A 22,045-nucleotide genomic window follows, 5' to 3' on the forward strand; every position below is an offset into this window, starting at 1 on the left:
ACGATCTTGAGGGCAGGATTTATGAGGAGTGGCTAAAGTCACTTCTTTTGTTCAGCTTGGAGAAGAGGAGGCTGAGGGGTGACCCCATCACAGTCTACAACTCCGTCAAGGTGGGTAGCAGAGGGAGAGCTGCTGATTTCCTCTCTCTGGTGATCAGTGATAGAATAGGACATGAGGAAATGGTATGAAGCTCTATCAGGGGAACATCAGACAGGACATTAGGTAAAGGTTCTTCACTGAGAGAGTGGTCAGTCACTGGAACAGGGTCCTCAGGGAAGTGGTCACGACACCAAGACTCAGAGTTCAAGGAGCATCTGGATGACACTCTTAGTCAAAATAAGTATCAGTTGATAATCGATTATTATTGAAGAGGTGTTATGCTCTGTAGGTCTACTAATGTAACTAAATAGAGTCTGTCTCATCTGGAAGTTAAATATTATTATATGTTCTGTATTTGGAAGTAATACATCTATCAACAATACTTTGGTAAACATGACTTTATACATTAGACGGAAATAAACTTCTCTAGACCCACCTTTCCTGCAGCTTCCAGTTCTTCTTTATCTTTTCTAGCATGCCCGGCCAACATCTTCATTTCAATCATTCCTGCCACTGCAATGATTGGCACAACAGCTAAAAGTAGCAGGGTCAGCTGCCAGCCATAAACTAATGATATAATAATTCCAGTCCCCAGGTTAGCTATGTTTTGGGCAATTAATGCTAGTCTGACACCAGTTGCCTGCAGGAAGAAAAAAGACATTTCTTGCTAAACTAACTTAAATAAGGAAAGCATTTTCACCTGTAATATTCCTGATTCTCAAAACACACAGTTTTGCTGCTTTTCAAAATGTGAGTTTCTTGAATTACTTGTAAAAAATTATCTAGGTCACATTTAATTCTTCTCTCCCCATATTCTGATTACTTAAATTTGCACTGCAATTTTTAAATTCTGCTCTTGAAGCTGGACAGACTTTAAGCATATCACATATTTACATTTACAGCTAAAAACTAAAATCTGTCACATTTTGTAGCTCATGCAGCTAGCATTATAAGTCATCACACAGAGCCCAATGAAGAAGAAAAATAAATGTTTAACTTACAAAGCCAAAGATTCTACAGAATTCCTCAGGTCAGGAAAAATGTGCCTAACTTCATGGAGCAGTAAAAATTTATTTAAGCATACACAGATAACTACACTCAGTGCTCTTTAGCCTAATGTTACAGACTCCTGTAAGTCCATTATTACTTCTAAAGGATCTCCAAGAAGTAACAAGGAAAAGGAAGTTTATTGGTATCATGTCTAATTTTTTTCATATAAGGAATTTGTACAATCAAACTAGTAGGAGGTCATAAACTGAACAAATTTAGATGCATATCTTTAGATAAATAAGATCTCTCTGAACAGACTTTTTAGACAAAGAGATTCCCAGTTGACAATGAAAATCATAATACAGCATAGTAGTACACTTAAAAAAAGGTTTAATTGGAAATGATTTCGTAATCATATATTACCATCATTGTTATAAAACACATAAGTGCATTCTATACCAGGTATTGTTTTATAGTATGTCAGTTGTCAAACCAGTCAAATCCAAGCTGCATACTTTACTACATGCTAAACCAAATATGAAAAATTCCAAATCAAAATTTTACTTACTCCTTTCACTTGTGAGGCATCATTAGCAAGTCTTGTAGTCAATGCCCCAGTGCTATTTTTGGAGTTATCAAACCAGCCCATCTCCTACAATAAAAATAATTTTTCTTAGGACCAGTTTTTGAACATTTCATGTAAATCACAACGTAAAACTGAGGTCTACCTAATAAAACTGAGTTCAGGGTCAAGAAGATTGTACATGTGTCAGTGTATCAATTCTGCATATTTAACTAAGTCTAATTCCTTCATTGCACAATGAATATTTTTAGAAAAAAGTGTATGCTTGTGGATGATCTGATGTGTACATTGTTACTGCTAAGAAGGAAGGAGACTAGCCTATTCCCCAAACCAAAATCTACCCTCCTCCATCACTGCTGAGTCTGCATCTCCTTAGAAGAGATGACTCTTAAGTCACGCTCCTTCACAATTGCAAAGCTGTTTGGGGATGAGTTAAGTGTAAAGCATTTCCAAGGTAAAAACTCCCAACTCATTGCTTTGTTTCTCCCCAGATTGAAGCGGTTTATTTGAAAGGTATGAGAAAAAAAACCAAACCAAAAAAAAAACCAAAACAAATGGAAGTGGTCTATCTGATCAAATTCAGTTGTTGGGGTCAGGTACATAGTTGATAATTTATTCACCATGTGACCAAATATTTGATTTAAACTTTTTTGTACAATATGCATCGAATGAAGACCTGGTGATGACATAGTATAGACATTTGTGACCTCAAGACTCAATTGTAAGATTGTTCTTTCATTAGGTTTTGAGTGAGGCTGATCTATAAATCATAGTTTTTCAGACTACAACAGCTTTCTGTCTGTGTTGCAAATATTCATATTCACATGAATCAAACTCTGTGTGTAAGTGTAGCTCTATGTGCAAGACAAAAAACCCAGAAATATTATATTGTGTGTTTGAAAATCTAAAATACTGATCCCGAAATCATGCAAGATTAAGGTCAATTTAGATAACTACATGAATTACTTAAAAACTTTATATTTTAATTCTCTGAAAGTGGCTTTACATTTAAGTATACAATCTCACTGCTCTATTAACAAACAACAATTACAGATCTGGAAACTCTTTGAAGTACATGTTACAATTTAAATCAGACATTTGAAGTAAGAGTTACAATGTAAGCTGCATTGCAATTCTTTAGGGAAGAAAGGGCACCAAGAAAGCAAAGCAGGCAAAGAGCACGTAATGGGGTACTGCTGGTGCACATCCACTTGTCAAGGCCACAGTAACTTGGATGTAAATCTCAGTCCTTGCAAGGAGTATACAAAAAGCTCTTGTACTTGTATTGATTTGAGACTCTTCCTCTAAGGATACTTTGCTTAACCACATGTAACTAACCAAGCTGGTTTCTAGGCTGATTTTTAAAGAGTCTTCTCTGTAGGCAAGTCATCATATGATGGAATAATGCAGAATACAGTTATTTTATTATATCTGTTTTATTATCTATATAATCAACCTAGTATTATCTATACTTAATACAATTAGGTATTTTTAAAAACATGGAAATAAAAATATTTATTATCTTTACCTGTCTAAGCATTGCTTTAAATGCAATGAATCGAAGCCTCATTGTAAGAATTTCTCCAGCTTTGCCAAATGTGAAACCCTATTTGAGAAAAGGTACAATGCTTAGCATACTGTTATATTTTTTGCGTTAATTCAATAAATATTTTAGACACATTGTCTCTACAATGTCAAAGTACAAAATATTGCTGTCCTGATTGCACAAAGCAAATGTAAAAAAAGGTTTAATATTAATAAATTCTAGTAGGTTCACAGTATAGACATTCAAATATTATTTCTCAAAAAAAAATATATAGAGCATAGCAATATCTCCCAGCACTACTTCACCAGCATGCTTCAGGCAAAAGATCACAAATCCACCCTTTGACTTCATTGTTATCCGAGTCTACCTAAGTCAAATTTAAACAAGTGGCTTCTAGGCCGCTTGTTTTAGGTTAAAGACTTTATAAGGCAATCTGAGTTCATTCAAGTCAAACACAAACTTCCCATTGACTGATGGAGTTAAGATTTCTTCCCCAGGATCCTAACACAAACTGACATAGCTATCAGCAGTAATACACAAGTGATGTTTTATAATGAATTGAACATAATTTTAGCCAGATATATGAATCAATTTAACAAGATACAAAAAGGAATCCACTGGTTAAAATTTTGGGAAGATACACTCTTTCTACATTCTAGTATGACATCAGTGTTTATAATTAGCTTTATTTAGCTCACTACCACTTTTACGTGATTCCAAATACTAATTGTTTCAAATCGACACTTGTGAAATTGAATACTCTTCAAATACAAATGACAGATGCAACTGTACTATGTGATACAAAGAAAAATTATTATAGCATATTCCAATCAGCAAATATTTCTCAGTTAACTTTGATCAGTATCTTTGCTGTGCTCCTATACTGTCAGTAAATTTGCATAAGTATGTGACTTAGAAAAAATCACAACTGAACATCAGAGATTGGGCACTATATAAAGAGATTATAAGAACATTTTAAATTTTTTTCATCCTCACTAACTTGAGGGTGTTACATCTCAGTGAACTCTTCCCACTCATATTTAAAACATTATCTGAACATTTATAAATTGAGCAAACCTGTCATAGCCATCTACAACTCAGTGCTCTATACTCAAGGCCTTGCATGCATATGCAACAAGACAACTCCATAAATAAACCAGGAGTTTTTTGTAAGAGACTCTTTATGCTGCTGTCCCAAGTGTATTTTATTATTTCACTGTGTAGGCTCCTTTAATGCATAATACTAAACAAATATATTGAGAAATTATAAACCAGACTATACATGAAAATATTTAAACGCCAGAGTTTCCACCTGTATGATTACTAGCTTTTTTTTTTTTTTTTTTTTAGTGTGGAACTGTTGTATCGGTGAGATACATGTAAGAATTAGGGTAAAGTTACAATACTTTTTTTGTACAAGCTGAGATGGCTACAGAGAACAGTGAGAGCAGAGAATAGGGTGTTACTGTTCAATCATTAGTATTTAAGCAGCAGGAGCTGAATATCAGTATGATGGTGTTACTTGATGAACTGGGCCTGAGAATCTTTGAGGTGGTCACATAAGATGAGACTTGAATGGGGAAGAGGTTAGGGGACTAAAAAATTGGAGAGCTAAGGCAGGAGATGAGTAGATTTGCAGTTACTAACTGATTCAAATAGGAGGGCTTGAGAGTGAGAAGGGAGTGGTATAGTGTAAAGGCTGGAGGGGTTGGCCGTTAGGTGGCAATGGAAAAAATAGTGAGAGAATCCAGAGTTTCATGCTGAGATATGTTTGACTGCTGAAGAAGAGGGGAAGTTCGGAACTTAAGAGGTCAGAATAAGTTGGAAGGTCTCTAACACATGAGAAGCTCTAAGTCAAAAAAGATTCAACTGAGGAGAAGGCACATCTAGAACCATGAATGCAGGGTCTAGTTTGAGTTAAAAACATGTATTAAGAAGATACAAATTTTTAGTATATTTCAGATCTGTTTTTTAAAACATGATGAACAATTACAATAAAGCTAAAATAATAAAACTTACCTGAAAAAAGAAAGTAAAAAAGGAAATGATCCCGAGTACTAAAAACAGCGCTGAATATAAGTTGCTCTTTTGTCTTAAAACGGTCTTGTTAGTTTCTGTAAAAATCTATAAAATAAATATTTAAAACAAGAATTTTTTACATCAGCTAATAATCTAAAATACTCCCATATTTCTCAATAACTATGTTTGGTAGTCATTTGCATTCATATAAAATCTGAACATATGTTACATATGATTATAGGTAAAACAAGCAAATTTCAGGGTGTGGCAAGATTTTTAGGATTTTGTATCTTTTGTATATTTTAGGATTTTGGATCTCATATAATTCTTTGGATTTTTGTAGTAGTGCTTCATCCACTCCTCAGCTTCATTATGCAGTGATTGTTTGAGACCTGGTTTTATTAGAAATAAATTTTGTGCATATTTTATTCAAACTTACCCCTATAATTTCTGAAAATATGATTGCAAATGCAGGTTGCAAAGCTCCATTGATAATTGCACATAAAGTTCCAGCTACAAAGTATGGCCATTCAGTTTTGTTCAACTTCATAATTTTCAGAAATGGAGCTGGAGGTAATTCTTCATCCTAAAAATGGTAATTGTGTTAGGACAAATATGTATGCATTTGGAGAAATATGGAGAAAGAGAGAGATGAATAGTCAATTTCCTACTCCCAGAATCTACCCAAGGGAAGTCAAAATGCACACTTTTTAATAACAATTAACTGATTGCACATTTCTTTTTATTATTTTAATACAAGGAAGAAAGAGCTGTTAGAATATATCTACAGCTCTTGTCAGCATATGTTAGTTTATCTATATAATTTTCACTGAACAATAGTCTTGTTATTGGTCAATGGTGACTGAACTATTAATTCTGGGCATATTGTTGAGCGTAATCCATGACTAGATTAATTCAAGCAATTTTTCATTAAGCAATTTATAACAGCAAAGCATTTTCCATAAATAGGAATGTAATCATAACAAAACAAGTTATTAATATTATCAGTCAAAGGCTACTTAGAATTAGAAAATTCTCTTCTACACACCCCCCCCCCCCCATCAAATGCCTCCTTCTTGTACCTTTCTAGAGCAGGAAGATGAATTTAATTTTAACATACTTTGTTGAAAAGAATCATAGTGCATTAACAAACAGCTCTGCAAAGATACTTACAGGTGTACTAGTTTTCTCATCAGGATCATAGTTTTGTGCTCCTGGCTTTTTCATGCTTCTCCGAATTGATCGTCTTCTCAATCCTTTTGTTAAGGATTCTTCAAATTCTGGTTCAGATTCACTTTTTTTGACACTAAGTGCATTCCCATCTTTTTCTGATGTTGGAACTTCAGTTTCTATTGCCTAAAAGAGGGAAGAACACTATGCTAAGATTAATTATGCATATATTACTTTGGACTTTCAAAATTATGAGGTAATCAAAGTAAAAGTAACTTCGATTGTTTCAGCAGAAAGAGATATGGGGAAAACAATCCATAATGCTATAAAGCAGACATGAAAATCAGCATTGTATTTGAGTAGATCTCTATCTTCAGAGCTCAATTCATATATAAGAGTATCCCACTCCTCAGGAAAATACTTATACTAAGTGGAAGGCAGGGAAGTGGAAGTAGCTGCTCTTTTTCTTATGAATCAACAGTTTTAAACTGAGTGTAAACCATTTGTACTCATCTTGGGATCTTTTTGAATGAGTTCTCTGTAAATACACTGTTTATTCATGAGGTGAGAAAAAATTACCCATCTTTAGTGCAGAACACTTAACAATTCTTGACTACAAATGTGATAAGGAAGTTCAGGATGAAACAAGTCAAAAAGAGATTTTAACTGACAAATCTGAACAGTCTGGAAAAGAGCCCTACTTTGCGTGGTAGTTTGGCCAGTCTCTTTGACAGAATAAATAAATGTTTACCCACCACTGAGGTATTTAATAGTAACTGGATTCAAGGTTGCATTCAACTTCTACTTTTTTTTTTTCCAGAAAGTTTTTTTTTCTTAGTGCTACTTGTACTACTAATAAAAAGAACTTTTTTTGCTTTCTTTCCTTTTTTTTTGTTATTTTATGTTATATTTTATTTTCTTTCCATTTTACATTTCCTTATTTTCCCCATTATCATATTTGCTTGAATACAAAGTTACTTTGAATCTAAGGTGACCAAATGCATTCTCATACTTATTTTATGAAGAAATGTTTTAATTGGCCCAGTTTACTCTTTTCAGTCTGACATACTGAGATGGCAGTTTCAGTTTCTTTAATGCGGTAAAACACCAGCGACACAGAAGGCTACAGTGAAGCTCAGCTATAACCTAACTATTAGACGAGACATTGGGATGTACCAAAGTATTTTTTTCTTCAATTAGTAGCTAATACGTTTCTGATATTTATATTAATTTCCAGTCTCTCTGTTTCTGGCTACATAACTTTAAAAGCGTACATATTTTTGTACTCAGCACACCTCAACTACTTTTCTTTTTCTCCTATTCCAGCACTTATTTTTTCTTTAGAAAGAAATTTAGTATGAAGGACTGTAATTAAACAGCTTAAAATATGCATTCTCTGTTCCTCCAGTATCAGCTACGGTATTTTACCTTTTGTCATAGGCTAAGAACAAGAAATGGAATAGCAAACTACTGTAGTCAGATGCTCTACATTAACTGTGTAAAAGGAAAATATAAAATAATCTTTTAAATTTAAATCCCTAGAGGATTAAAAATGTACTCTCCTGGGTTTAAATAGGTCTGATATCAAAACTACTGATCTTCTCTCTTAAATAACTGCTCTCCTTTCAAACTACATATTTTTCTTGCTGTTAACAAAATAAGTTGCAGAAATCCCCATACTTCTGATAGCATGCAATAACGATGGGTGTGGAACATGAAAAAGAAAATGAGGCAGCAGCTAGCGAGAAAATGTACCTGCATGTTAACGAGTTTGTAGTAGATTCCCTTTCTCTCAAGCAATTCAAAATGATTCCCTTGTTCTGTGATAACTCCACCTGCAAACACAGCTATAAGATCTGCATTTCGGACTGTTGACAGTCGATGAGCTACAACAACCGTGGTGCGTCCTTCTCTTGCCTAGAAATAACAACATTTAATATGGCTATTTCTAAGTATATTCAAAGATTATTCATCTTCATATTAGAGTTGAATAAGACCTAAGGAAAATATTACATTGTTCACAGAAAAATATAACTTTCAAAAAAAATTTTAAAAAGATGTTTTGATGAGTACCTTAAAACAGAAATATAATCTTTAGCTGGAAAATTAATATTAGAGACAATCTTTCACTTTGGCACATAAAAATATCAAATTTTGATTCCAAATATCTAAAAAAATTATCAGTATTAAAGATTTCAGAATGTTACAATTTTATGAACTTTAAAATTCTAAAAATGCTAAAAGTTTTTATATTTAAACTTATAATTGTTCATATAAACCTTAAAATCTGTGAAGAATAGCTTATACTCAGAAGCATTAGAAAATATTACACACTGACATTTAAAAAATTCCAATGTTTTAAGCTCTAAGCCATTGCTGACTGAAGTAATTTCACTGAAAATAAAATTCTTTACATCTTCATGTGAAAAGCATTTCAGCTACTGACCTAACATTGGATATGCTTATAAACCTATTGCACATAATGTATCAAATGTCACAGTTTGCTGTTTTAATTACCAGGCTGTATTAAAAAGATCAAGCAACATTTAGTTCAAATAATCAAAGTAATGATCCCAAGCAGTGGAATTTTGATGGAACCTGGATGGAGATCATCTTCAGTGATGTCCCTCAAGGGTCCATACTGGCATGTATACTATTTAATATCTTCATTGTTGACATGGATAAACAGGATTGAGTGCAACCTCAGCAAGTCTGTGGATGACACCAAGCTGTGTGGTGCAGTCGATTGGCTTTGAGGGAAGGGATGCCATCCAGAGGGACCTTGACAGGCTTGAAAAGTGGGCACATGCAAACCTCATGAAGTTCAACAAGGCCAAGTGCAAGGTCCTACACATGGGTTGGGGCAATCCTCAGTACCAATACAGACTGTGGGGTGAATGTATTGAGAGCAGCCCTGCAGAGGACTTGGGAATACTGGTAGATGAAAAATTGGACATGAGCTGGCAATGTGCACTTGTTGCCCAGAAAGCCAAATGTATCCTGGGCTGCATCCAAAGAACTGTGGCCAGCAGGTCGAGGGAGGTGATTCTGCCCCTTTGCACTGCTCTTGTGAGACCCCACCTGGAATACTGCATTCAGCTCTGGAATCCCTAGTACAAGAAAGACATGGACTTTTTAAATCGTGTCCAGAGGAGGGCCACAAAAATGGTCAGAGGACTAAAAGACCTCTCCCATGAAGAACACTTGAGAGAGTTGGGGTTGTTCAGCCTGGAGTGGTGAAGGCTCCAGGCAGACCTTATTGTGGCCTTTCAGTGTGTAAAGGGGGCTTATAAAATAGTTAGAGAGAGACTTTTTACCAGAGCCTGTAGTGACAGGACAAGGGTCAATGGTTTTAAACTGAAAGAGGGTAGATTTATATTGGATATGAGGAATAAATTCTTCACTCTGAGAGTGGTGAGACATTGCAACAGGTTGCCCAGAGAACTTGTGGAAGCCTTATCCCTGGAAGTGTCCAAGGCCAGGTTAGACAAGGCTTTGAGCAAACTGATCTAGTTGAAGATGTCCCTGCTCATGGCAGAGGGGTTCAACTAGATGATCTTTAAAGGTCCCTTCCAACCCAAACCATTCTATGATTCTGTGATTCCCTAGATCTTCTGCAAAGATTTATGAGGACCCAAATTTATAAGATAATGTCACCAAGAAAAGCTAGACAAATGACCTCTGTGTTAAATGCGTTTTCTTAATAATTCTCCTCAAACTGTCTTTCTCTATCTAAGAGCAGCAAGAAGCATGTCCTGGTTTTAGCTGGGACCGCGTTAGCTCTTCTTTTTAGCAGCTAGAAGAGCTCCGTGTTTTGGTTTTACTCAGAGGCTCGCTCTGAGAAGAATGTTGATAGCAAGCAGATGCTTGTGGTTGGACGTGAAACTCCAAGGACTTTTCAGTGTGCCGGAGTGCAGAAGCACGGCGGGATAAGGGGGGAGCATAGCTGGGACAAGGGGGACACAATTCCCCGTGTGATTTGTGGTGGAACTTAAGATTGAGGGTCAAACTGGCCAATTAGCATTCCATATCATGCAGCGTCATGCCCAGTATAAAAGTGAGGGTCAGCCGGGAAGAAGGGCTTTTGCGCTTTGGCTCTTTCGCCGCTTCTGCTCTTTTGTGCTTGCTGCTCTGTTGCTCTATTGTTTTTTTTTTCTCTCTCTCTCCCAGTACTCCCACTCTCGGAGTACTATCTCTCTCTCTCTCTCTCTGCCCCTCTCTATTTCGGGGCCTTGCGTTCGTCCGGGATTGCAGCTTCGGGACGAGACGGGCTTCGCATACGAGGGGGTGGTGAGCATCTACACTGTGTATTAAATCATCTGTATTAAATTGCTCTTATCTCAACCCACGGGTCTCCAATTTATCCTTTAATTCTCTCCCTCATCCCTGGGGCTGGGGGAGAGGGTGAGTGAGCGACTGTGCAGGAGCGGTTGTGTTGCCAGAGCGGCCTAACCCACAACACAGCATTACAGTACTCCAGCAGAATCATTTGGGGGTAAAACTCCAGTTTGAGTCCAGAGAATCCTCAGTGGCACCAGGGATCAGCTGTCCCTTAGTGACACAGTTCTACACTAAGGGAAAAACAAGCACCTAGAAGTATTCATGTTAACTGAAGCAAATGTTTCCTTGGAGTGTTTCCTCCCAAGTCACTGCTACAATCACTTACAACATGCTGGTAGCACTCACCTTGTCTGTCAGGCTTCAATACGAATTAAATAAGCAGCTGACTGACAACAATATGCATGCCTGTAAGACAGATGATTGCAGGGGATGGTATTCACACCAAGAAAACATTGATTTAAGCTAAACAATGCAGAAAATACAATTCCATCTTCTGTCTTGAAACAAAATTCTCTAATACCTGTAGGATCTCAAAAATTCTCTATACAGAAAATATTTGCCAAATCCAAATTTACATTCCGTGTTTTAAGGGTGTCTATTTCTTCCAGGTCTTTCAACAAATGACTGGGGAAAAGCAAATATTAGGCTCCTGCTTACCTGCTTCATTTTAGAGCACTACTGACCTTGTCCAGTGCTGCCTGCACGACTGATTCACTCTCAGTATCCAAAGCTGACGTTGCCTCATCAAGCAGAAGAATTTTAGGATTGCGAACCAGAGCTCGGGCAATTGCTATTCTTTGCTTCTGGCCTCCACTCAGCTGTGCCCCTCTTTCTCCAACCACGGTTTCAAACTTCTACAAGACAACCACATGTTTCCAAAAGACTCAGCCACACAGTTCTTTCACCAAACAAAGGCGGCATAAAGAAAAGGCACATCAGTGTCAGCAACCTTGGCAGCGTTTTCTCCTTCCTCTAAAACACTACAGGATAAACACCCACTTGGATATACCTGCCTAATCGTTTGTGTCCCTGGTATTCCAATAGTTCTTCAAATGCTCACCAAGTCATGACCTAAAGATTGAAAATTAACAGTACTCTCAAAAGTTATGAGGAAGCTCTGCATAGCTCTGCTTATTCACAGCTCCAGGGACAGCTTCCTCTGTTTACGAGAATCCCTTCTAAGGAACTACTTGGCACCAGAAAGTTTAGAAGAAATTATGTCAGCAGGACAGCAGGTTTGCTTACGTTGGGTAGCTTCATGATGAAGTCATAAGCATTTGCTTCCTTGGTAGCTGTTTCAATCTCTTCCATGGTGACATCCTCACGGCCATAACGAATATTTTCTGCAATAGTAGTAGCAAAGAGCACGGGCTCCTGATTCACCACACCAATGATCTCCCGCAGATATCTTACATTTAAGGTCTTAATATCCTGCCCGTCAATGGTAACCTAAGCGAAAGGAAGCAGATGAAAATTAACTAAGTGTTTTGGTCAAGGAACCCCTCTCCCTAGGTTGGCTTTTTAGGGGAAACTTTACCATGTGATTAAAACCAGGGTGGTGAGGCCAGAACTAGACTTATAACAACTGTGACACAGAGAGCAGTCATCTCACTTGAGGTGTCTTACCGTGCCTTCTTTAGGATCATAAAATCTTTGGATGAGCTGAACAGTTGTACTTTTCCCACTGCCACTGCCACCAACCAGGGCCACTGTCTGGCCACAACTAATCTTGAGATTCAAGCCCTTCAGTATCTGTTCATATAAGAAAGGTAACAAAAATATAACAGTAAGTAAAAATGTCATTGTAAATCTGAACAAATTCTAAAGACAACAATAAAATGTTCTTCATATTTACAGGAGAATCTGGTACAAAATAAAATTAATAAACGTCAGTTTAAATTTTGGGTAACTAATTAATTTAGCTTAATTTTCTTCATATTTCCATCACAATTGGTCCAGTATCAATGTATTATACAACACATTTCACAATTACCCATATCATGAACCATAACAAAATAACAATAGTATGATTACTACCATAACTAAAATAGAATGTAGAAATAATATGATGCAATATTTCTGTATTGTGTTGACTTGCCTTTTTATTTAATGCACCATGCAAACTGCAGGAAAACTACTGTACAGTAAAAGTCACGGTTAAAAGTGACTGAACATACTCTACATTGTTTTGGAGGGAAAGTAATTTTAGTAACCTCTAAGTATCCTTAATTTTATTTTAGTAACCTCAAAGTAGCCTTAATTTTTTGCCCTTTGATTGAAATTGCTGGTGGGGTTTCTTTATAAAGGTGATGTTTCATTGCACAATACATAACCTTTTAGTGCTAGTCAGCATAAAATACAGCATTTCACAACCACAGAAGATACGAAGTTTTGCCATCCTTGGGACTCTTACAAAGGGTAAATGTAGCTCATTGGTGCCATGTAATCACTTTTTATTTTCAAGAATATAACCTGTATTGGGCTGTGTAGTGGGGCTGGAGAACAGACACACAGTTAACATATCCATGCCATGTATATTTAATTTTGCCCACCGTTGTGCTTAACCCGCTCACCTGATTAGTAAGAAGATACAACAGGAAAAAGAAATAAAGTGGTTTTCTTTCCACTTGACACAGACAGAAGTTTTCAGGAGTCCCTATAGCTTTCATTACTTTGTACAGCTTCTGTGGTTGGAAATGTATATTGAAATGGAGAAAAGCACATTTTTTGCTAATTAGTCTTCTAGAAGGACCAGGCTACAATGGACTAGGCATACCTGAATGTCAGCATTTGTATCATGCCTAAGCGTATTTTTCCATTTTAAATGTACAGCCATGGACCAATACCTTCCAATAGTCTCTCAATGTACTTCCCGATACCTTGCAGCCTTGTGTCCTTGTCACCGTCTCTGTCTTCCTAAATTTTTATTCTCAGCACTACCGCTGCCTCTCTGCCCTTAGTACCAATATTTGTGTGCTTTACAAGTGAAATACATCTCACTGTTTAGGAACAAGAGGCATGGACAAACCATAACTTTTAGTATGTCTTATTTTGCTATAATATTTTTAGATGAAGAAGTCCAACAAAAGTCTTTTCCAACCTAGAAATCTATGAATCTGTGAATCTATGGTGCAAAGACACTCTTCATGAAAATATTTTCAGAAATCAAATGTATTCCACCTCCACTGCATTAAGACTCTGGATTTGTAACAGTGCTTTAAATAGCGATCTTTCTCTCTGTTTAGACAGACGAATATGGATTCTGATCTCTATTCCGTATATAATAAGTCATTTCTGGATCTGCTTTCTTTAACTGGTAAAGATACAGTCTTAACAGAACGGCATAGCAGGTACTTTTGAAACCCACTATCTCGTTATTACTACTCTACACACACTTGGTTAGATGCATAAATTAAGATTCTGATAGCAACAAATCTTTATGCATAGCCACACTGACTACAGCTTTAGACAGAAAACTAACATGTTTAGCTAAGGTGTAAACAATTCTAGCTAAAATCACTGTGATGGCAAGGTAGTTTTATATAAATTAGAGAATCAACTTTGAATTGTTATATTTTCAACAAAATTTTATTTATGTGACTTTTATTTTCTAACAAATGATCCGTGTGTTTAATGCAATATGTATAAACTTTCATTTACAGTACCTCGACATCTGGTCTGGATGGATAATTGAAGTAAACATTTTGGAATTCCAAGTTTCCCTTAACGTGGTCTGGTTTGTAACCTGTCTCTGAATAACTGTCGATTTGAGGTTCCTGTGCAAAATAAAATACAAAAAAAAAAACCACCACAAACCAAAAACTTATTTCCTAATGATTTTTTTCATAAAGAAATCCTAGTGTGCATCATTATTCTGCAGAGATATTAAATGTATTTTAAAGTAATTTACATGAGATTTCTGAAAGATGTAAATTGCATGTTTTGCTGCCTCATTACTACATTGATGATCTGCTCATGCATGAATATATTTACAATCCCTCCATTTTAGCTTTTATGTGAGTTTAGTGCACTGTCTTTAAGACTGTAGCCACAGCTAGCCATAATTTGAGATTAATTTCATTACTTAATAAATAACCTGAATAGATTATCTCTGATGAGCAGTTCATACTCTGTTCATTTATAGCTTTTCCCTTTCTGCTGAAACAATTTGTGTGAGAAAGAACCAATCCACTGACCATTAAGCAGAAACAGAGTTCTTAATTATTACTGGTTTTGTTTCCATCCAGGGTAGGTCTAGAACTTGAAGCGTGTCTTAACAATCATCCAAAACATGTAATCACATTTCATAGAGCTTCAACAGCTACTAAAATCACAGCTTCTCTGAGTTCAGACTCTCCTGGCAACTGAAGTATATCCAGGTTACCAGGTTGTGTTTTAGTGATTTGCCAACACTCATGCTACTCGTGGTGCCACTGATACCTTGAAACCTTTGATCATATAACTACATCGGCTGTAATCTCATACCTACATAGCACCATAGATGTGCCCTTCATGATAAAAACATTACAGGATATTTACCACACCAAGTGATTCAGGGATCCAGTACTTCTACCTTTGAAGCAAGAACTGATAACTCTAGAAGACAGAGAGGAACTGACTAATAATTACACCTTCTATCTGCTTTTATGTTTATATTTCTGCTTATACACACTGTTATTTACTCGTACTAATTTCATATCCATAAATAGTGTCTGTACTTTAAAAAGAAGGGTCTCTCTATTTTGAAATGAAGTGAGGGCAAAGGTACTCACATTGTCTATGATACTAAAGATTGTGTATGCAGCTCCTCTTGCACTAGCAAATGCCTCTATGCTTGGAGCAGTCTGTCCAATACTGAAAGCTCCAATCAATACAGAGAAAAAGACCTGAAAGAAATATTTATGGTGACACATATAAATTCTTTTTTAAGCAGAGAATTACATTTATTTATTTATTTACATTAGATATCTTTGGATCAGGAGACTCCTGTTAACAGGCCTGTTAACGGAAGTTTAAGGAATCTGGAATTAAAGAAAAAATGAAAGGGTCTCTCTTAAACAAAGAGTAACATTAAGAAAAGGGCTTTTTAAGATTCAGCTGAGAACTGAGTTCTTGTAGAATATGAATGTTGAAAACATATCGATAAGAAGTGAAAAAGTGACTGAAACCTGCAAAATCTATGCCAAATATGTAAAATTACACTCGATGTCTCAGGATTTATTGTATTACTTCATTCTTTGGCAAAAGATGTTCTAAAGACCAGAAAGTATATTGCATGTCTTCCAATGGAGCGAAGACAGATATGCAAAGCACTACCACTCTGCTTTCAAAGTGACAGTGAAATAGAAGTATACAAATCCAACTTCTTCATCGTAAAGTAATAAACGGTCCCTCTGCTGGAATGAAAGAGAGTGAGTTCAAGAAATATGAAAAAACAAAAAAAGAAAAATATATAATTTTCTCAGAGAAGCATAGTTTACTGCTTTCAGCTAGTACCAAAACAAAAGTAATAAAACCACACTGTTCAAACAGAAATAATAACCGCCATAGTACATCAGAGCAAAGGTCCATCACACCCATCATCTTCTCTCCAATAGTGGTCATTCACAGATGTGATACCTAATAAGGCAACACCCTCATGTTACAAAATACCATTCCAATGAGCTACAACATAGACAACAGAAATTGCAAATACTCGGAAGTGAAAAAATTACACACAAGGGCATGAACTTTACTGAAATGTTCTGTATGCCAGTCCGCCTTCAAAAAAAAAACTTAAAAAAAAGCAAGTTCAAAAGAGCAAACAACACATATCAGAGCCGTTTTTCACAAATTTGAGTGATTCATAAATAAATCAAAAAAGGTAGTTTAGAAAAGATATACACATACACATATGGTCTCCTGGCTGGGTTTCAGCATAGTCCATAAAGTTATTTTTCTTACCATATTTGTTTGATATCTCATGTGAAATTAGAATGGTTGCCACATCAAGAGAAGAATTCACATTATGATTTATGAGTTATAGTTTTCTTCCTTTGGTTAGATGGTGACATACTTCCTAGTCACAACTATATTTTTCTCCTCTCGATTTCTAAAAATATCAAGAAGTGATTCCAAGCTCTTACAGAGCAAAATATAAGAAAAGCAACAATAATACAATCTACTTAGATCACACACAAGTTAAAAAAAAAGTACTTGCTTCTGCATCCTGAAAACATATTCAGCCCCACAAATCTGAAAATAAATAGCAACTAGGAAGAGTAATGTACTTCAGGTTTTGATTGAACTGTTTCTATATCAGTTTGCTCTTATGGCAGTCAGAAAAGATGTAGAAACAATTGAAAATAAGATATGTTTTATTTGGTTTGGTGTAGATTTTGAGATCCTACAGACACAGTATGTAGACTTTTGTGGTGAGAATCTTTTCGTTAAGAAGAAGGGATGCTATTTTGCTGATTTTGGCACGTAATCCTTAGTAAACTCAAGTAAGTTCCCATATACACTTCAATGTATTTTCTTTAGTATTTCTCGCTATTATTGGGAATTTACTCATTAATACTTACTGTGAGAACATTGCCAATAGTGTAATCATCAGCTAAGACCAAGGTAGTTCCATACCAGAAGGCCAGTGCATATGATGCGTATATCAGTAAGAAAGCAGCACCCATAGAAATATTAGCTGTAATAGCCTTTTTTATTCCAACCCGTTTAGCATCTTCTAAATTTTTACGGTATCTAGAAGAAAGATAGAAGTTCAAAATAGACTCAGACTTGTACCATGGCACACAGCACCAAAAACTCTGTGGGCGAATTAGAAAAAGAATACTCACAAAGCACAACAAGATACGTAAAATATATAACCCTAAGACTGTACAAAGGTAAGCCTGGTAGTCAGGCATAGACTTTAAGGTAACTCCTAAAAAGGCCAACATCAGTCAACCTGGTACATAGGTTGCAAAGAGCATTGCAGTTCAGGGATTGGCATTGTGCCTTAAATAACCTGCAAGTCAGTGAACTTTGATTGTGAACCATTCGTGACAGGTTTTGAGATGATAATTATTAGCCGAAGATAAAAGGTTAAAATATATCACAAGAATGATTTTACAGTATAGCAGGAAGTAGAGTACTCTTCATTAGTACCCTCAAAACAACTGTGAGTAATCAGATCACTGAGACTATCATCATCTCTTCTTATGGCAGGGCCTTTTTTTGTCTAAATTTCTCACTGAGTGATGTTTAAAGTAGTTTGCACACTTTCTAGAGACAATAATATTGACTTATTTTGTCATTTTCTAGAAAAATAACTAATTGTCTTTCAACATGCAGCAAAACTTATAATAGCATGTAACAGACAATTTCCCATTACCCAAAAACTCGGGAAGCACAAGGCTTACTTGTTTTGATAGACTTTTGATGGCAAAGATACAAGAAAATTTCAAACCATCTGAAGTAAGTACTTTAAAATCAGTCAATGAAAGCAAATGTTGTTCTTACCTTTTAATTTCTTTTTCCTGTCCTCCAAAAGCTATTACAGTACGGACTGCTGCCAGAACTTCCTCTGCAACAGCACCTGCTTTTGCATATGCAGCTTGTTCTTTGTCAGTGAAAGCAGAGAGAACCTAATACACGATGAAATATTTTTACTTAAGAAAACCAAAATGAGCTCAAGTACTTCCTAATGGCTTTTATCACAGTTACTTTCTTCCATTATGAAGCCTTTTGACTATATTATGTATCAGTGCAGAATGTTTAATATCAAAATCCTTAAGCACATTACGAATTCAGTCAAATAATTCAACATTACCCATTCTCAACAACTAAGGGTTGGATTTTCCCCTCTGCTTTCACCCAGTGCAGGCAATTAGATGACTACTTATACTGAGCTGGTGTGGTTCTCATCAGGCAGATCTCCTCAGCTCATTCTCATCTCTGGCTACCTTAGCCAGAAGGCTCTATATCTTACATTAATTAGCCACAGTCCATGAAGACTCAGCCAGCAGACATACGTAGCACATGCTTCTCTACTTCTACCTCTTCCGCAAAATACTCACTCAAGACAGAGAAGGCTTATATAATCTTTGAAATGTAAGGGAAAGGAAATACTACAAAAATCTGAAGGTTTCCAAACTACAAATGTAAGTCTCTCTAGTCCCATGGCAATTTAGCATTACTTTCACCTAAGTCTGTCTAAAATTCTTACCAAAGCTGTTAACAACTCTGAAAAGAAACTCTGTGTCTGAGACCAAGGCTTGATCTAATTTATTCACTTGTTTTTCAGGATGTGCCATTATTCTTTTCAACAGAACAAGTACTCATGTGGATGAAGTTTAACAGTTACAGATGTGGATTCTACTCGTACATCTTGCTTCCTTTTCTGTATTAAAATATGCTATATTGGCAGATATAGCTTCAAATCAAACAAGTCTGTCTAATCTACAGGAATTATAATATTCAAACTACATGAGGATACTTATACACAGTTCATCTGAGAGATTATGTACGTAGACTTTGCCTAAAACGATAAATGTTCTAAGCAACATATTCTAACAGTAAGAATTACAGATATGCAGATTTATTCCTTTATCTCTCATTGATGTAAAACCCGACACTGAATGTAAGTTAACCTACCTTTGCCCAGAGGGCTGCTGAAAGTCCCAGGACAGGACTGACTGCTAGTATTACAAGGGTTAATTTCCATCCTCTTATGAGACCAACAACAAATCCTGTTACAAATGCTGTCACTGATTGAACAAGCAACCCAATTTTGTCACCTATTCCATCACTAATCTTGGAGACATCACTGAAAAACAAATTACACCCAGACAGGAAGGAAAATGCACAAGAAAGCTTTTCAGTTTAGTTACATGGGCATCTGTGTAGAGGACAATCTTTATTACCGAATCACTTCCAAACAACAGTTTGCTTCAAGATAGAGCACTACACAGTGCAGTCAAGGAAAATTCCATATTTCTTGTGAAAATGTAATACTATATACCTCTTCTTGTCTGAGAAGGTTGACATTCTGCCTACAGTGCAAAGTTACTCTCACTTTCTTAATTTCAATTTTTTTATCTGTTTGAAAACTGTAGGATATCTGGAAAGAAAAGATAAAGCCTTTCATGTAGGCAAAGAGAAAGGAATAGCTGGTCATGCTGTTAAAGCTGTTTACACTGCTGGGGTCAGTCGGCACCCGTTCAGTCCCCAGGTGTGCACAGAAACTAACTATATTTTGTCTTATGGGGGTTATCTCATAGGCTGGGCTTTAGTCATCCTCAGAGTTCAAGGGAACTTATCAAAATGGTTTTCTGATATCCTTGTGATAGTCCAGTATCAGAAGTTCAGTCCCTGAGACCTTCCATGAGAAAACTTGAAAATTTCTTTTCGCAATGAAATAATTCAATTTAAAAAAGAAAAATTTTAAAAATTGTAACCCATACATGCTTAATAAGATAAAATAACATTGGGAAAGGTAAAGTATACTTACTCTAGAAGACGAGTGTTAAGTTCTCCCACATCATTCACATCAAACCATCCAATTTCCTGTCTCATAATTGCATGAAAAAATTTTTCTCTAATTTTTTTTATTTGCCGGCCAGCTGCTAGGGTCCAAAATGAAGTTTGGATATAAGCAGCAAGAAGAACAGCAGCTGCTATTGCAGAATAGTAGTATGCATATCTGAAAGAAAAAAAAAGCAAACAGGATTCTCTGAAATTAGTTTTAATCACCTTGCTAGTCTGTATTTAGCTTGACGCTTCTTCTGTTTCAGATCTGAATTAGAGTTTGCATGATTATACTAGAGTTTATACTTCTCTGTAAAACTTGTCAAGTTTTCTATGAGTATTATTTAATATCAGTTTTCAGATATGCAATAAACCAAATGAAGCTATTGTTAGATAGGAATTACTTTTTGTCAATATAATTTTTATTTTCTCATAAGGTTATTTTAGAACTATGTTTTAGATAAATATCATTTTCACTTAAATGTGTTGTTTCCAAAAACTTCATAACATTTTTTGGTTTAACATATACAGACAGACCTACTCACATATCCCTATATTCACACACACTCATCATACAACATGCCTGTCTTTATAAATATATGTATGTGCATGCATGCTATAAATATTTCCCATTTTGAGAATGCAGCATTACTATACATACATCTATTGCAAGCAAATGCCATTAGATCAAAAATTCTTTTGCTCTATTTAATTCATAACTGATATTTTACTTTTAAATTAATTCAGCTCTGTCCCATGAGCAGGGTGTCAAATCAAAACCAAGGAGTGTGTGAACCACTATATTTCTCAAAACTATTCAAACAGAATCAAATCAGATTTCATTTGATTCAGAATTAACATCAGAATCAGTTACAGGTGAACTTAAACTAGAACTAAACCAGAAAAATGTAACTGGACAGATTCCCTGTTTGTAAAACAGGACCAAAACCAATGGATAAATATTTATGGTGCATATTACATGTAACTGTAAGACTACTGCATCTATATAAAAGTAAATAATTAGACAAAAGCTTTAAAACTATTAGGACTTCCACTCACATGTGTTGTTATGTGTACTGACTCTTTAGAACTGTAGCATGAAACTTGGCAGAAGCAAGTTGCAGAATCTATGTGCAAATGCTCTGCTCAAAGAAAGGAGAGAATGGCTTTATAGATGAAATTTTCAAAGTTTAAACCAGTCTTTTATGTGGCTAAGATACCATACAGTTTGATCCGGGACTTTGGAACAATACTCATCATGAAATAAATTTTATCTAAACTGCTTAATAAAAACGAGGTAATGCCTAACTGAGTGCTGGTTAGTTGAACATTGACCTTGATCATCTTCAGCTCCATTAAAACTCTACATAGAAACTACCAAACTAAAACCTAGAACACTGCTTCAAAACTGAGCAATATTTACTTTAGACAATTACTTTATGATGTTATATCATTTCAAGTAATTGTTTTATGCTTGGACTTTGTTTCATGACAAATTGCATTAAAAGGGATTGATATCTTTGCCAGATTCTATGCTGATGAAATATAATCTGTAAATTCACTGCTGAAATTCAACAGAGAGTAAATGCTCACTGCATTGTAAAATAATGGTTCTTTTTCTTTTGAGAAATAGTTGGGGTGTAGGTAAACTTTTGTTTGAGTAACAAACACAACCAAGTCCATACATATAATTCAGTACTTGAACATACCTGTGTGAGAACATTGCCCTTGTAAACAGTTTTTATTATTATTGACCTGCTGGCAGGTGTTCTTAGAGAAACAGGTGGTGGGTACAA

General features: G+C 35.7%; 1 protein-coding gene across 1 annotated transcript in view; it reads right to left on the bottom strand.

Annotated features, from left to right (window-relative positions):
* The window catches only part of LOC104380355 (ATP-dependent translocase ABCB1-like), a 41,691-nt gene that overhangs the window by 14,030 nt on the left and 5,616 nt on the right, over nucleotides 1-22,045 (bottom strand). Inside the window, exons 5-20 of the mRNA XM_086614784.1 lie at nucleotides 20,233-20,424; nucleotides 19,377-19,548; nucleotides 18,243-18,367; nucleotides 17,312-17,483; nucleotides 15,521-15,634; nucleotides 14,414-14,524; nucleotides 12,375-12,500; nucleotides 11,994-12,197; nucleotides 11,432-11,602; nucleotides 8,163-8,324; nucleotides 6,411-6,593; nucleotides 5,677-5,823; nucleotides 5,238-5,342; nucleotides 3,201-3,278; nucleotides 1,658-1,741; nucleotides 536-739 (exon numbers count right to left, since the gene is read on the bottom strand). Coding sequence (XP_086470910.1) covers nucleotides 536-739; nucleotides 1,658-1,741; nucleotides 3,201-3,278; nucleotides 5,238-5,342; nucleotides 5,677-5,823; nucleotides 6,411-6,593; nucleotides 8,163-8,324; nucleotides 11,432-11,602; nucleotides 11,994-12,197; nucleotides 12,375-12,500; nucleotides 14,414-14,524; nucleotides 15,521-15,634; nucleotides 17,312-17,483; nucleotides 18,243-18,367; nucleotides 19,377-19,548; nucleotides 20,233-20,424 — 2,350 coding nt within the window. The remainder of the gene's footprint in view (nucleotides 1-535; nucleotides 740-1,657; nucleotides 1,742-3,200; nucleotides 3,279-5,237; nucleotides 5,343-5,676; nucleotides 5,824-6,410; nucleotides 6,594-8,162; nucleotides 8,325-11,431; nucleotides 11,603-11,993; nucleotides 12,198-12,374; nucleotides 12,501-14,413; nucleotides 14,525-15,520; nucleotides 15,635-17,311; nucleotides 17,484-18,242; nucleotides 18,368-19,376; nucleotides 19,549-20,232; nucleotides 20,425-22,045) is intronic.

Source organism: Tauraco erythrolophus, chromosome 7 (assembly GCF_009769465.1).
Source record: "Tauraco erythrolophus isolate bTauEry1 chromosome 7, bTauEry1.pri, whole genome shotgun sequence".
NCBI classification, from domain to species: Eukaryota; Metazoa; Chordata; class Aves; order Musophagiformes; family Musophagidae; genus Tauraco; species Tauraco erythrolophus.